Source organism: Typopeltis vanoorti, chromosome 4 (genome assembly GCF_054136105.1).
Source record: "Typopeltis vanoorti isolate ZY-2024b chromosome 4, IOZ_Tvanoo_1.0, whole genome shotgun sequence".
In the NCBI taxonomy this organism is placed as follows: domain Eukaryota; kingdom Metazoa; phylum Arthropoda; class Arachnida; order Uropygi; family Thelyphonidae; genus Typopeltis; species Typopeltis vanoorti.
Genome location: NC_143552.1, coordinates 90,174,674 through 90,187,766, shown reverse-complemented (window position 1 = coordinate 90,187,766; position 13,093 = coordinate 90,174,674). Strand labels below are relative to the sequence as shown.

At 34.1% G+C, this 13,093-nt stretch overlaps 1 protein-coding gene across 5 annotated transcripts in view; it reads left to right on the top strand.

Moving 5' to 3' along the window:
- Window positions 1-13,093, top strand: part of LOC150107489 (protein quick-to-court-like) — a 191,847-nt gene that overhangs the window by 102,552 nt on the left and 76,202 nt on the right. For all 5 annotated transcript variants that reach the window (XM_090391340.1, XM_090391341.1, XM_090391338.1 and 2 more), the window contains one exon: window positions 8,991-9,618. In XM_090391340.1, the coding sequence (XP_090247466.1) occupies window positions 9,019-9,618 (600 nt within the window). In that variant the 5' untranslated portion in view covers window positions 8,991-9,018. The remainder of the gene's footprint in view (window positions 1-8,990; window positions 9,619-13,093) is intronic.

Here is a 13,093-nt window from a genome sequence, read left to right as displayed (position 1 = left end):
CTGGATATTGCACCCCCATACACAACTTGTTGATACCTATCAGATATCCAGTCTCCAATCCAATGCACTAATCTAATATCCAACCCCATCTGCTCTAGTTTGACTGTCAACTTATCATGAGGTACTCTATCAAAAGCTTTTGCGAAATCCAAGTATATTACTGTGTATCCTTCTCCTCTGTCCAAGGAAGTAGTTACTTTATTGTAATACGCAAGTAGATTACTAAAACACAACCTCCCTTTAGCAAATCCATGCTGTCCATCAAAGATTATATCATTGTTGTCAACCCAACTGTGGATCCTAGTTCTCACAAGCTTCTCCAACAACTTAACCACAACACCTGACACACAGATAGGCCTATAGTTTGATGCTTGAGTTCGATTACCTCCTTTATGAAGTGGCACAATCTTATATAATCAAGTATATAACAGGGGTGTTCAACCAGTCGATCGCGGAGCGATTTTTGGTCGATCTCTTGTGTAATCCTCCTTACTTACAAATTTAATTAAAACTGAAAACATAATATTTTATTTATCATTATTTTGTATTATTTTTAATTTGCTTTAAGTGTATTGCTATTGTCATTTATTTTTCGTAATGCAGAAATGAAGTTTATGAGAAAAACTGCAAAGTATACCCTATTTGATCACAAAAGAAACGAAGATATTATGAAAGAATTAAACCAAGAACCAGTAATGGAAAAAATTAAAAAATATAAACATAGATGGATGGAACACGTTCAAAGAATGAAAACAGAAAGATTACCAAAACAAGCCTTAAAGTACAAGCCATTAGGAAAAAGAAAACCAGGACGTCCTCTTAAACGATTCAACGATGACTTCTAAGGCCGGAACAGGCCATACAAGGCCTAAATCGTTGATACGTATGATGATGATGATGATGATGATTTATTTTTCGTTAAAATTGTGAAATCAGTAATTTTCTTATAAGTCCGGGTAAATGAATTAATTTTGATCAGTGGAAGTCAAACAGCAAGCCGAGGGAATACAATTATAAGCAAAGTGTAAAAACTCAATTGTAGCTTAAATATTAAATATTCTAAAGCACATTACATCGATTTTTTATTTAGGTTAAGTCTCATGTGAATATTGTAAAAAAATAAACTTTGTTTGTCTCGGTATAGTTTGTATTAGATGTTTTTGTAAATAACTCTTTTGAAGCTAACTGTATATACTGCTTTAATAAGAATATGTTAGAGTGTTAAAAACAAAGGCAATGTTTTTGTCGCTGAAGCTGTACATGGCGGCATTAGAAAGATTGTTATTGAAACTTGTATGTATGAGAAAGACTTGCAGGCTCTAAGTGTAAACATCTCCGAAGTCAGTCAGAAAGAGTTCAAACAACTTTCCGATGGCTGGCAACTTACAATCAAAAGAAAGCAGAGGAGAACCAAAGGCGTGCCGAACTTGAAACTTAAGATGAAAGACTCATACTGATTCTTTGGGGGTTGCCAAACTTCATGTGAGGTCTCAGAGGAGGCCTAATAAAAAGAAACTGAAGCAAGCAGAAGGGGTCCCAGTTTCAGAATTGCTGTCAGAGAGGAGGCCGCCCGGTCCAGATTCACCGTCAGAGAGGCTGCCCGGATCCATGTTGCTTGAGAGAGGAGTTTCCCGCTTCCAGAAAGGAGCTTCTCGGTTCGAGACATTGCTAGAGAGAGAGACTACTTCTAGGATACAGACAAGGTTTCAAATTGCCAAAAGGAAGAGTTCCAATTGCTGGAGAAAAGTTTCCAGGACAGAGAGGATCCAGTTAACGGTTTCTGAATGAGCTGAATGAGTCCACAGCCCGCTATGTTCCCGATGAGATGCAGCCGAGCCAAAATTTCCTGAAGAAGATCTGAGACTAAAGAATTGCCATAGAACTTTTAGTGAAAGACTTTTGACTGAATGTGAGATACAGAGCCGTTCTAAGTTCAAAACTTTTATATAATTCCTGTTCAGTCACTTTCATCAGTCATAAATCATCAGTCACTTTCCCACACATCAAACCAGACAAAAAGAAGTCCATAGAATTCCCATACTTTACGTCAAAGGCATCTCCGTCTTATTAAAATTACGAAGAAATTACAATTTTGCCACTACTTACAGACCTATCAACCAAATTTACAACTTGTTACCTTCTCCTAAGGACAAACTCTCACCTTTGATGATGCCTGGCATTTATGAGATTCCATGTTCATGCAAATTATCTTACTTTGGACAGGCAGGTAGGTCTGTTCAGAAACGCATTTCAGAACATCAAGATTACGTCGTCTTTTTAAACTGCAGAAATCTGGCCTCTCTCAACACGGAATCGAAAATCCAAGCCATAGGATCCATTGGAAAAAGTCTAAACTTTTACATAGATCTTTATATAAACATGAACGTTTATATAAAGAAAGTTCTGAAGCCCTATTACACAGACCAAATTTAAACCACAACGACGTTCTTACTATTTCTAAAGTATGGGAAATTGTCATACAGAATTGTGTAAAATAATTATTAGTTTTTTTTTTTTTTTTTTTACTTCTGTAACACGTTACGCACGTTTAATGAGATTCTATTGTAATCATGCGCCCTAACTGTATGTTATTCCTATTATTGTTTAAACTACTGTACTGATGATGTCCTAAGATACTCAGGATGAAATATTTACAATTAACTAACTTTCACTGTGGTTAATACGTGTGTTTCTTTTAATTATGATCTCACCACAGGTTTCGTTATTTAAAAAAAATTCCTGTTATAGTTGATATAAGACTTTTAAAATATATGTTTAATAGTGTTAAGAAATGTCCATAAGAGAATCAATTGGCAAATTGGCATGTTAGAGGTTGATATCAAATGTGTAAAGATAACTTAACACAGATTTAGGTAACCTCTTTACGAGTAAGCTTAGAGATTAATAAGTAAAAATTTGTAAACTGAGAATAGGTAACCTTATGTGTTAAAGAAAGTATTTAATGTTGAAGAAAGAAGGTTCTAATTTTGGCTCAAGAGTTTTTATAGATGGATGGAGAAAGCAATCTCCCTAATGTTAAAATTGTGTATATTTCATAATAATGTAAATAATTGTCATTTGACTTTCTTGTTAAAAGAGTGCTGCCTGTTTGTTTATTTACAACTGCACTGTTCTAAAATAAATCAGACTTGTTGAGCGGGAATCTAAGTGAGTTGGCCAAAGCATGAAATTAAGAAAAAGAGTAGACCACGACTGTTTGTGAAAGTTTTAATGTAGGAATTTGTGTTAAAGAAAGAGAGAGGGAAATCTACCAGCCATATATTTGAGTTCTTTTTGCTAATCAAAGATATTAGTGGCACAGTCTCATTTTAAATAAATTTTCTAATATCTTAGGCATAAGATATTAGAAAATATCTTAGACAACATAGCACGTAATAAGATAAGAGAGATTCTGAGAGAGAGAAAGCACGCACAGCAAATTAGAATAAGTGAGAATAAAGTATAGAGTAAAAGTCATCACAAGTAATTAATAGAAATTACAAGTATACAAAGTTAAATAATAATAAAAGTTTACAATGTTGGTAACGACTGGATAGCAAAAGTAGAAGTATAACAAAAGCACATCATATGCATTTCATTTAATTTGAGGATAATCATGAGTGTATCAAAGAAATCGAAGATGTATCATTTTCCCAAGGCATGGGAAACGGATTTTTCTTTACAATGGTAAATGGAAAGTGTTGTTGTTTGATTTGTAATTCATCTGTAGCAATTCCAAAAAAAGGTAATATTAAGAGACATTTTTGATCGCTACATGCAAAATATGATGAAGATTTTCCTCAAAATTCTGAAATACATAAATTAAAAATTCTAAATTTAAAAGCAGGACTTTCTGGACAACAAAATATGATTTCGAAAATAATAAATAAACCAATATCACTATTGCATCTTTGAAAGTGTGTCATTTATTAGCAAAAGCAAAAATGCCTTTTACTGATGGAGAGTTAATAAAAGAATAATTTCTTGCAGCAGCAGAATCTTTATTTTCTGATTTTAAAAATAAAAATGAAATAATTTCGAATATATTAAAGATTTACAACTTTCCAGAACAACGGTTATGAGAAGAGTTGAAATTTTAAGTGCCAATCTGAATACTCAGTTAATGTCAGACATTCACCAATGTGGCATTTTCATTACAATTTGATGAATGAAACGACTTCACTGATAATGCTCAGTTAAAGGTATTTATTCACATGGTATTTCAGGATTATTCAAGTAAAGAAGAACTTTTGAAAATTATACCATTATTGAGAAGGACTAGGGGAGAAGATATTTTTTCGGCATTTGATGAATTTGTGAAACAACACAAATTTCCGCTTTTTAAACTTGTGTCTATTACTACTGATGGTGCACCTGCAAAGATAGATAATAAATCAGGCTTCATTTCATTATGTAAAAACAATGACACATATCCAGATTTTTTAACGTACCACTGTATTATTCACCAACAAGTACTGTGTAGTAAAAGATTAAACACAAAAGATGTTTTGGATATTACATTTAAAATTGTAAATTCTGTTCGAGGAAAAGCCCTGCAATGGCGGTTATTAAATTACACTAAGGGATAAATGATAAGGAACTTCTGTTGTACAATAATGTTTGCTGGCTCAGCAGAAGTCAATTTTTAGAAAGATTTCTTGTATTAATTAACGATATAAAAATTTTTCTTGATGAAAAAGGAGATATTTATCCACAATTGAGTGATAAAAGAAAGTTGTTACAATTTTCATTTTTAGTAGATTTCTGTATGAAATTAAGCAATTTAAATTTAGAGTTACAAGGTAGAGAAAAAAATTTAATTGACATGTTAAGTTCAATAAAAACTTTCCAACAATACTTACTTTTATTAAAGAAAAATATAAATGACCGTGAATTTAGACATCTCCCATATTTATTATTATTATTATTATTACAGGCGACTCCAGGGAGTCCTTAGACTCATCGAACTTAAACATCATGTCCGCACAACTATACGACAGTCTCACAGTATCTATCATACCTTGCCTTGAACTCACTCACCGTCATAGCACCCACAACAGACTCTGGCAGCTTATTCCACTCATTTACCACTCTAAAAGTAAAGAACCCAGCTCTAACATCCCTGCTAACCACACTCTTGCCCAGCTTCCATAGGTGTCCCCTAGTTCTCCCACCACCAGTCCTGATCTCAAAAATATCCTCTGAATTAATCCTATAGAAACCCTTTAGCAATTTGAATGTCTCAATCATATCTCCCCTTTTCCGCCTATCAACTAATTTCTACAACCCACAAATCTTCAACCAGTTCTCATATGGTTCATTCCATAGACCCACTATCTTCTTAGTCACTCGCCTCTTGATCCTCTCCACCTCCTCCCCATCAAGAAGGAACTTAGGTGACCAAATCTGGGTACAGTTGTCGAGATGAGGTCTTATCAAGTCTCAGTACAGAGGTACAATAACTTGCTTGTCTCTGCTCGTCAAGGTCATCAAAATTTATTAAAATGTTTTGAACAAAATCAAGAAATGCTTTGCTATGATTTAAAAGAATTTATTCGTGAAATAGAATTAGTTGAGGAAGAAATAAATTCAAGATTTAAAGATTTTAATAAAACTGAAACGATTGTATCTTTTATCAATAATCCATTTCAAGAAAACTTGAACACCACAGAAATTTTAAATAAAATTAGTGGGCTGTTTGATATAAACCAAGCTGAAGTAGAACTTGAGATAATCATTCAGAATAGTTTACATTTAAAATCAATGAACAATGAAGTAATTTGGAAGTATGCACATGAAAAATTCCCAATATTAACTGATATTGCGCGAAAAATTCTGTTGCGTTTCAGATCGACATACTTGTCAGAAACCGCTTTTTCAAATATGACAGTTATAAAAAATCAATTAAGAAACCAAATTACAAATGATCATTTGGATGATTGTCTGCGATTGGTCACTTCTTCATATCAACTTGACTATGAAAATATTGCGAGGTCCAAACAATACCAAATTTCACATTAACTTTTTTTTTTTTTTTAATCAACCAGCATTTTTTAATCAATCAGACAGCTTGCAGGTGTAGCATGGAATGAGGAATTAGCTGGAAAAGAGATCAATGCAGCTTGGGGGATTTTCAAAAACTATTTAGTAGATGCAATGTCTAAATGTATACCATGGGTGAGAAGGTTAAATAAGGTAGGTGTGAGATGGATGAATAAAGAGATTAAGCATGCAATACACAGAAAAAGGGCATTGTGGAGGCAGCATAAGAGAAGCGGAAGTAACCAATTTCATGAGGTCTACAAAAACCAGGCAAGGAAGGTGACTTGGTTGGCAAGAGTAGCAAAAGAGAGGTATGAACAGCAGTTAGCTAATGAAGCCAAAAACAATCCTAGGGAGTTCTTTCGATATGTAGCCAGCAAAAGAAAGAACGATTATGGAAGGATGATATCGATTGGAGGAAATGGTATAAAGACAGCTGTTGCAGAATGTGTGGTGGAGATACTTAATGAGCAGTTCATAAAGATCTTTCAATCTTGTGAATGTGACTTCATGGAGAGATTGAGAGCAGTTGATGATGAGGATGAGAGACTGACTGTAAGTGAGCAAGAGGTGTTTGGGGAGTTGAGTAAACTAGATGTAAATAAGGCTGTGGGACTTGATAATATATCACCGCATATTCTGAAGGAATGTGCCAGAGAGTTGACACCTGCCTTGACATATTTTTTTTAATACGATGCACTTGGTCAAGTTACTAAAGAGTAGAAGGAGGGCAAGATTGTGCCACTTCATAAAGGAGGTAATCGAACTCAAGCATCAAACTATAGGCCTATCTATGTGTCAGGTGTTGTGGTTAAGTTGTTGGAGAAGCTTGTGGAGAGAGGATCTAGGATCCAGAGTTGGGTTCACAACAATGGTATAATCTTTGATGGACAGAATGGATTTGCTAAAGGGAGGTCATGTTTTAGTAATCCACTTACTTATTACAATCAAGTGACTGCTTCCTTGGACAGAGGAGAAGGATACACAGTAATGTACTTGGATTTCGCAAAAGCTTTTGATAGAGTACCTCATGATAAGTTGACAGTCAAACTAGAGTAGATGGGGTTGGATATTAGATTAGTGCATTGGATTGGAGACTGACTATCTGATAGGTATCAACAAGTTGTGTATGGGGGGGTGCAATATCCAGGAAAAGGAAAGTCACTAGTGGAGTGCCTCAGGGGTTCTGTTTTAGGGCCATTACTATTTAACTTGTATATTAATGATATTGGCGAAGATTTGGATGGAGATATTCAGTTGTTTGCAGATGATGCAAAGTTGGGACGAACAATAAAGAGTAGTGAAGATGTTGTGGCCTTGCAAGAAGACTTGAATAAATTGAGTGATTGGGCAAGCAAATGGGGATGTGAGTTCAATGTTGCAAAATGTAAGGTTTTAAAATTTGGAAAACAAAGATGGGATGCAGAATTTATGCTTGGTGAGAATATATTGTTGGAAGTAGAGGAAATAAGAGATCTGGGGGTGATAGTGGATAAGGATCTAAAATTTAGGGGACACATCGCCAAAATTGTGAAGACAACACAAAGACTTCTGGGAATGATGCGGATTGTATTGTATAAGGCTTTGATTAGGCCACACATGGACTATTGTGCCCAGATTTGGTCACCTGGTTTTCAGAAGGATGAAGAGATGTTGAAAAGGGTCCAAAGGAGACTGACTAAGGTAGTTTCTGACCTCTGGAATGTTGAGTATGAGGAAAGATTGAAAAGATGTAATTTGCAGAGTCTAGTGGAGAGAAGGAAGAGGGGAGATATGATAGAGACCTACAAGTTGGTAAGGGGTTGTTATAGGATCAATGGTGGAGAAGTTCTACAGAGAATAGTGGGAGATCAGGGGAGAAACATAGGTCATCACTGGAAACTGTATAAAGAGGGTGTGAGTAGGGGAGTGAGAGGCAGGTTTTTTTCGTGCAGAGTTGTGAGTGATTGGAATGCCTTGCCTGAGAGTGTGGTGTCTGCAAGGAGTTTGAATGTGTTTAAGACACATTATGATGAGATGTGTGTGAGATAAAAGGACCTCCTAGATGAGTCTTTGACTCCGTGAAGTCTTGTTTAATAATAATAATAATAATAATTTCCTGTAACATGTGAGTTTGTAATCAATCTGTTGTTTTTTCTAACTTTGGTTTTTCAAAATAGAGAAATAAATATTTTATTCCATTATATTTGTTTTTTTTTTGTTGTATTAAAATAATTAAAAGTGATAAATAAATTTTTAAATACACAAATAAAGTTTTTAGTTGTGTATTTTTTTTAGTTGTTTATTTGTGTGTAAACAGATATCAGGTTGGGGGGAACGTTATCTATATAAGAGAGTAGATCGCCAAATAACTTATATATAAGAGAGTAGATGCCCGAATAACTTTTTATAGAGAAGTAGCTCGAGTAGTAAAAAAGGTTGAACACTACTGTTATATAATCTCCAAATTTTGCTCCTACTCCTTAAATTTACATTTTGCTTACTTTTTAGTTCTTTAATTTCATTCTATCCTGCATTTGTTTTACACTTGTTTTCCACATAAGTTGAAAATTCAAATTATATGAATATGATATATGTTTACATTTAATAAATCTTCATTCCACTTCATGCTTGTTTGTGTCTTCTCAATAAATATATACAGTAATTCCTGTAGGACACACAATACATGATCTGTGAATGATGAAATGAAACATAAGTGTTGCTATTGGCAACAAAAGTTAGAATTTGAAACAATTTCCTTTAAAAATACTTCTGTTCCCTTTAATGCTCTTTTTTTTCCACAAACACTTTTTTGAGTAGTGAGTAATTAATCTATATTTACACTTGCCAAAGTGTTGAATTTTAACTTTATATTCTTATAAATGAATGAATAAAAATATTTTTTGAATAGTTCTTTTATGCTGTACATAATTAATATTTACTTGACTCCTTTTTTCCCCCTTATATAGGATTTGATTCAGCATTTCAAATAAAATAATGAGTAGGTTACCATACAAGGCAGAAGATAGCAAAAACTTACCAAAATCATCAGTAAAATGTTGTATACCAAGGTTAAAACAACTACAGCCTCAACTAAACCATTCAACCTCACTTCAATTGAAAGAAGAACATCCATCTATAGCAAGTTATCAAACTAATAGAGGATATTCCTCTGCACATACTACTTTTCAACTTGAAGAAAATTCATTACATAATAATTCTGAAAAGCCCAGTAATTGTGATAGTCTAATTTCAATACCTACTCAGAATTTAATATCTGAAGATGATCAAAGCTCTGTGAGAAGTTATGGAAGTTATGCTAGTTTTTTATCATGTGATGTAAGAAGTCATAGTAGAGGAACAGATGTTTCACTTACTAAACATAACAATAAAGGACAACATAAAAAATATGTTTTACATTGTGATCGTCATGTTTCATCACCAGCAGAATATCTAACACCAACCCAGAGAAAGGACCGAGAGATCAGACGTTTAAGGTCTGCTCTAGAACAGACTGCTCGTGTTTGTGAAGAAAGAGAATTTGAAATTGAACATCTAAAGACAGAATTGGAGCAACTGCATATAGTTTATTCGCAGGTAATGCTTTTGTTATATAAGTTATATTAAATAGGTATAATAACTTTGTTGTGAACTCAAATTCTTTCTGTATGAAAGGTCAATTGGCTAGCAAAGAGTGTGATATTTGCAAGTTTTTTTTTTTTTTTTTTCAATTGGTTTATACATATCAGTTTTGATGTGAGTTTTGGGTTTAATTCCAGTTTTTCAGATTTGTATAATTTTTTTTAATATATTATTTTATATATATTATGAATTAATTCTGAATTCTAATTTGAAATAAAATAGCTATGCTACTAAACATGTTTATTAACATCCAACCAGACGTCCCTCTTGGCTAAGATAGATATTATACTCATTAGTTTCTTCACTTTCTGCTTCAGTAAACGGAAGCAGAAAGTGAAGAAGCCATAGCACAATTGGAAGAACAATGGTATGTTGCGCATTTCGATTGGAAAAGGCCTCTCGTTGTGACAAGAGGATTCTTTGTATGGTTTCTTTTTGCTGGCTTGGCCGAGTGGTTAGCATATCCGCTTTCCAGCCAAAAGGCTGTGGATTCGAATCCCACCATGTGCATGGATGTTTGTGATTGTCTGTGAAAATACTAGTGGTGGTGGGTGGTAGATTATGATTGTAGTTGTGGTTTGTTGTATAGTTGGTGGATTGAGTGGTGGAGACAGAGTAGATGCCCTCCCCTCAATGAGTCTTTGGACTCCCTGGAGGTGTCACATTATTATTATTATATTGCATAATACCTCCAGGGAGTCCAAAGACTCATCAAGGGAGGGCACCTACTCTTCAACTCTTGTCTCCACCACTCAAATGCATCAACTACAACTAATTGCAACTATACCAATGCCATTTATCCCCCACCACCACCACCACTAGTATTTCCACACACAATCACAAACATCCAAGCCCATGGCAGGATTCGAACCCACAGCCGTTTGGCTGGAGGGTAGATATGCTAACCACTTGGCCAAATAATAATAAACTGTTTCACATTATTTCACCAACAGCTCAAAATCTGTTTCCTTGCATTGGTGTGTAGATTTTTGAACAAGGAGGTCCCTGGTGTGAAACCTGAACAGGGCATTATTATGGTGGTATTGATATTGCCTGTTTACTAGGTGATCAATTGCAGACTTTGGTGGGAGGTGAGCCATTAATTCAGTTGTAAAAGTCTTTATTAGGTTACCTGGACCTAAAACGACTTTTACTTTTTACCAACAACTCAAATAAGCTCAGTGGTGGCAATTTTCTTTAATGGTTAGCTTCAAATGACATGACAATCTAATTTTTCAAAAATGTCCCATCGTGGCATTATTTGTATACCCATAACCTGAAGTGCTTTCCAACATCTATATAGCTGCAGGCCAAGGTGTTTAAGAATCATCAATCTGACAGATAAGCTTAGGTGTTGACGGTTATTCATGACCTATTTTTTTTACAGTATTAACAACACCAAACAATTTAATCAAAAGATGTTTTATTAACTGTTTATATTTAGCTGAATTTCAAATCAGCATCATCAGAGCACAACACACTTGTACACACGACAGTGAGTAAGTAAACAAAACAATACAAAACAATTTTATTTACAATAAAAAGTAAATAAAACAATTACAGTGTACAAAAGATCTAAAGTCCTATTTATGGTGCCCTCTAATGTTGAAAAAAAAAAATCATTATAGCTATGTGGGAGTTGCTCTTAGGATGACAGTCTCAAAATTTTTGGCAAATTAATGCAACCATACTTGTTCAGGTTAGGAGAATTCTTCAATGCCATTGTTGACTCAAAAAATAATCTTTCAAATCTGTAACAACTCCTAAATAGCACATTCGTTTTCTTCCATCTAATCCTGTGTAAAGGAGTGTCCAAAGCATGGTTTGCCAGTCCTAACCACGCTTTGGACACTCTTTCACACTCCTTCCTTTAATTTGCCAAAAATTTGGGAGACTGTCATCCTAAGAGCAAATCCCAGATAGCTGTAATGATTTTTTTTTTTCAACATTAGAGGGTGCCATAAAAAAAACTTTAGATCTTTTGTGCACTGCAATTGTATTGTTTTACTTATTCACTGTCACATGTATAAGTGTGTTGTGCTCTGATGAGATTTGAAATTCAGCAAAATATAAGCAGTTAAAAAAACATCTTTTGATTAAATTGTTTGGTGTTGTTAATACCGTTAAAAAATTAAGTCATGAAGGTGTTTAAGAATCAGATAGCAGACCACAATTATTATTATATATATTTTTTTGAAATATATATATATATAAGATGATGTAAATATGTAAATGAGGAATCAAGCAAATGTTGTTGCGGCCTTTTACAGAAGGACTTGAATAAACTATATGAAAGGGCAACAGTATGGAATGTCAGTTCAATGTTACCAAGTGTAAGGTTCTGAAATTTGGTAAGCAACAACGGGATGCAAAGTATGCACTTTGCAGGAAATGTTTGGAAGAAGTTGAGGAGATAAGAGACCTTGGAGTGGTGGTGAACAAGGATCTGAAGTTCAGAAGTCACACTGCACAAGCTGTGAAGACATCGCATCAGATTATGGCAATGATGTGGAGGACCTTAACTTGTAGAAATAAAGAGGTTCCGGTTCCCTTATATAATGCATTGATCAGGCTTTATATGAATTATTGTGCACAGATTTGATGCCTTGGTTTTCATGGTGATGATGATATGTTGGAAAGGGTCAAGAAGACTGATTAAGGTCGTAACTGGTCTTTGGGATGTGGGATATGAGGACAGATTGAAGGAATGCTGTTTGCAAGGGCTTGTGAGTAGAAGTAAGAGAGGAGATATGATTGAGACATTTAAGTTGGTAAAGGGTTGTTGCTGTTGCCAAGTTAATGTGGAAGAAATCTGTTATAGTATGGAGAGTGGTAGTTCAGTGGAATACTTTGCTTGAGATTGTGGTGAATGCAGTTACATCGAATGAGTTTAAAGCACAGTTTGGTGAACTTTGTGTGTAATAGTGTTTGTTCTTCCACGATGAGTCTTTTCACTCCATGGAGGTTTGGTGTAACAATAATAATGTCATGCTTCATATTTACATCATCTTTAAGCTCTCTGAAATTAATAAAATTTAGAGTGAAGAATTTATGAAGACAAAAACACAAATGTTGGAGTAATTACTTATAATTAAGAAAATAACACTCGACGTTTTGACTTCTGTATCAAGGTTATCATCAGGAAAAGATACACAGGACACAAGCTACATGACAATATGCCAAGTAAGATAAATCTAAATGCTTTGTTTAATCGTTTATCCTAGCCTGACCTCTGGTGAAAAAATAATAATAAATAAATAAAATATAAACAAAGATATGAAATAAATTTTTACATATCAGTATAATGATATACAGATGATAGAAAAAAAAAAGTCTAAATAAATAAAAATAAAGTTTTATAGCAGAAATATATTAAACATGTTAAACATTTTATTTTATTTTAATTAAATTTTTTTTTTCACCAGAGGTC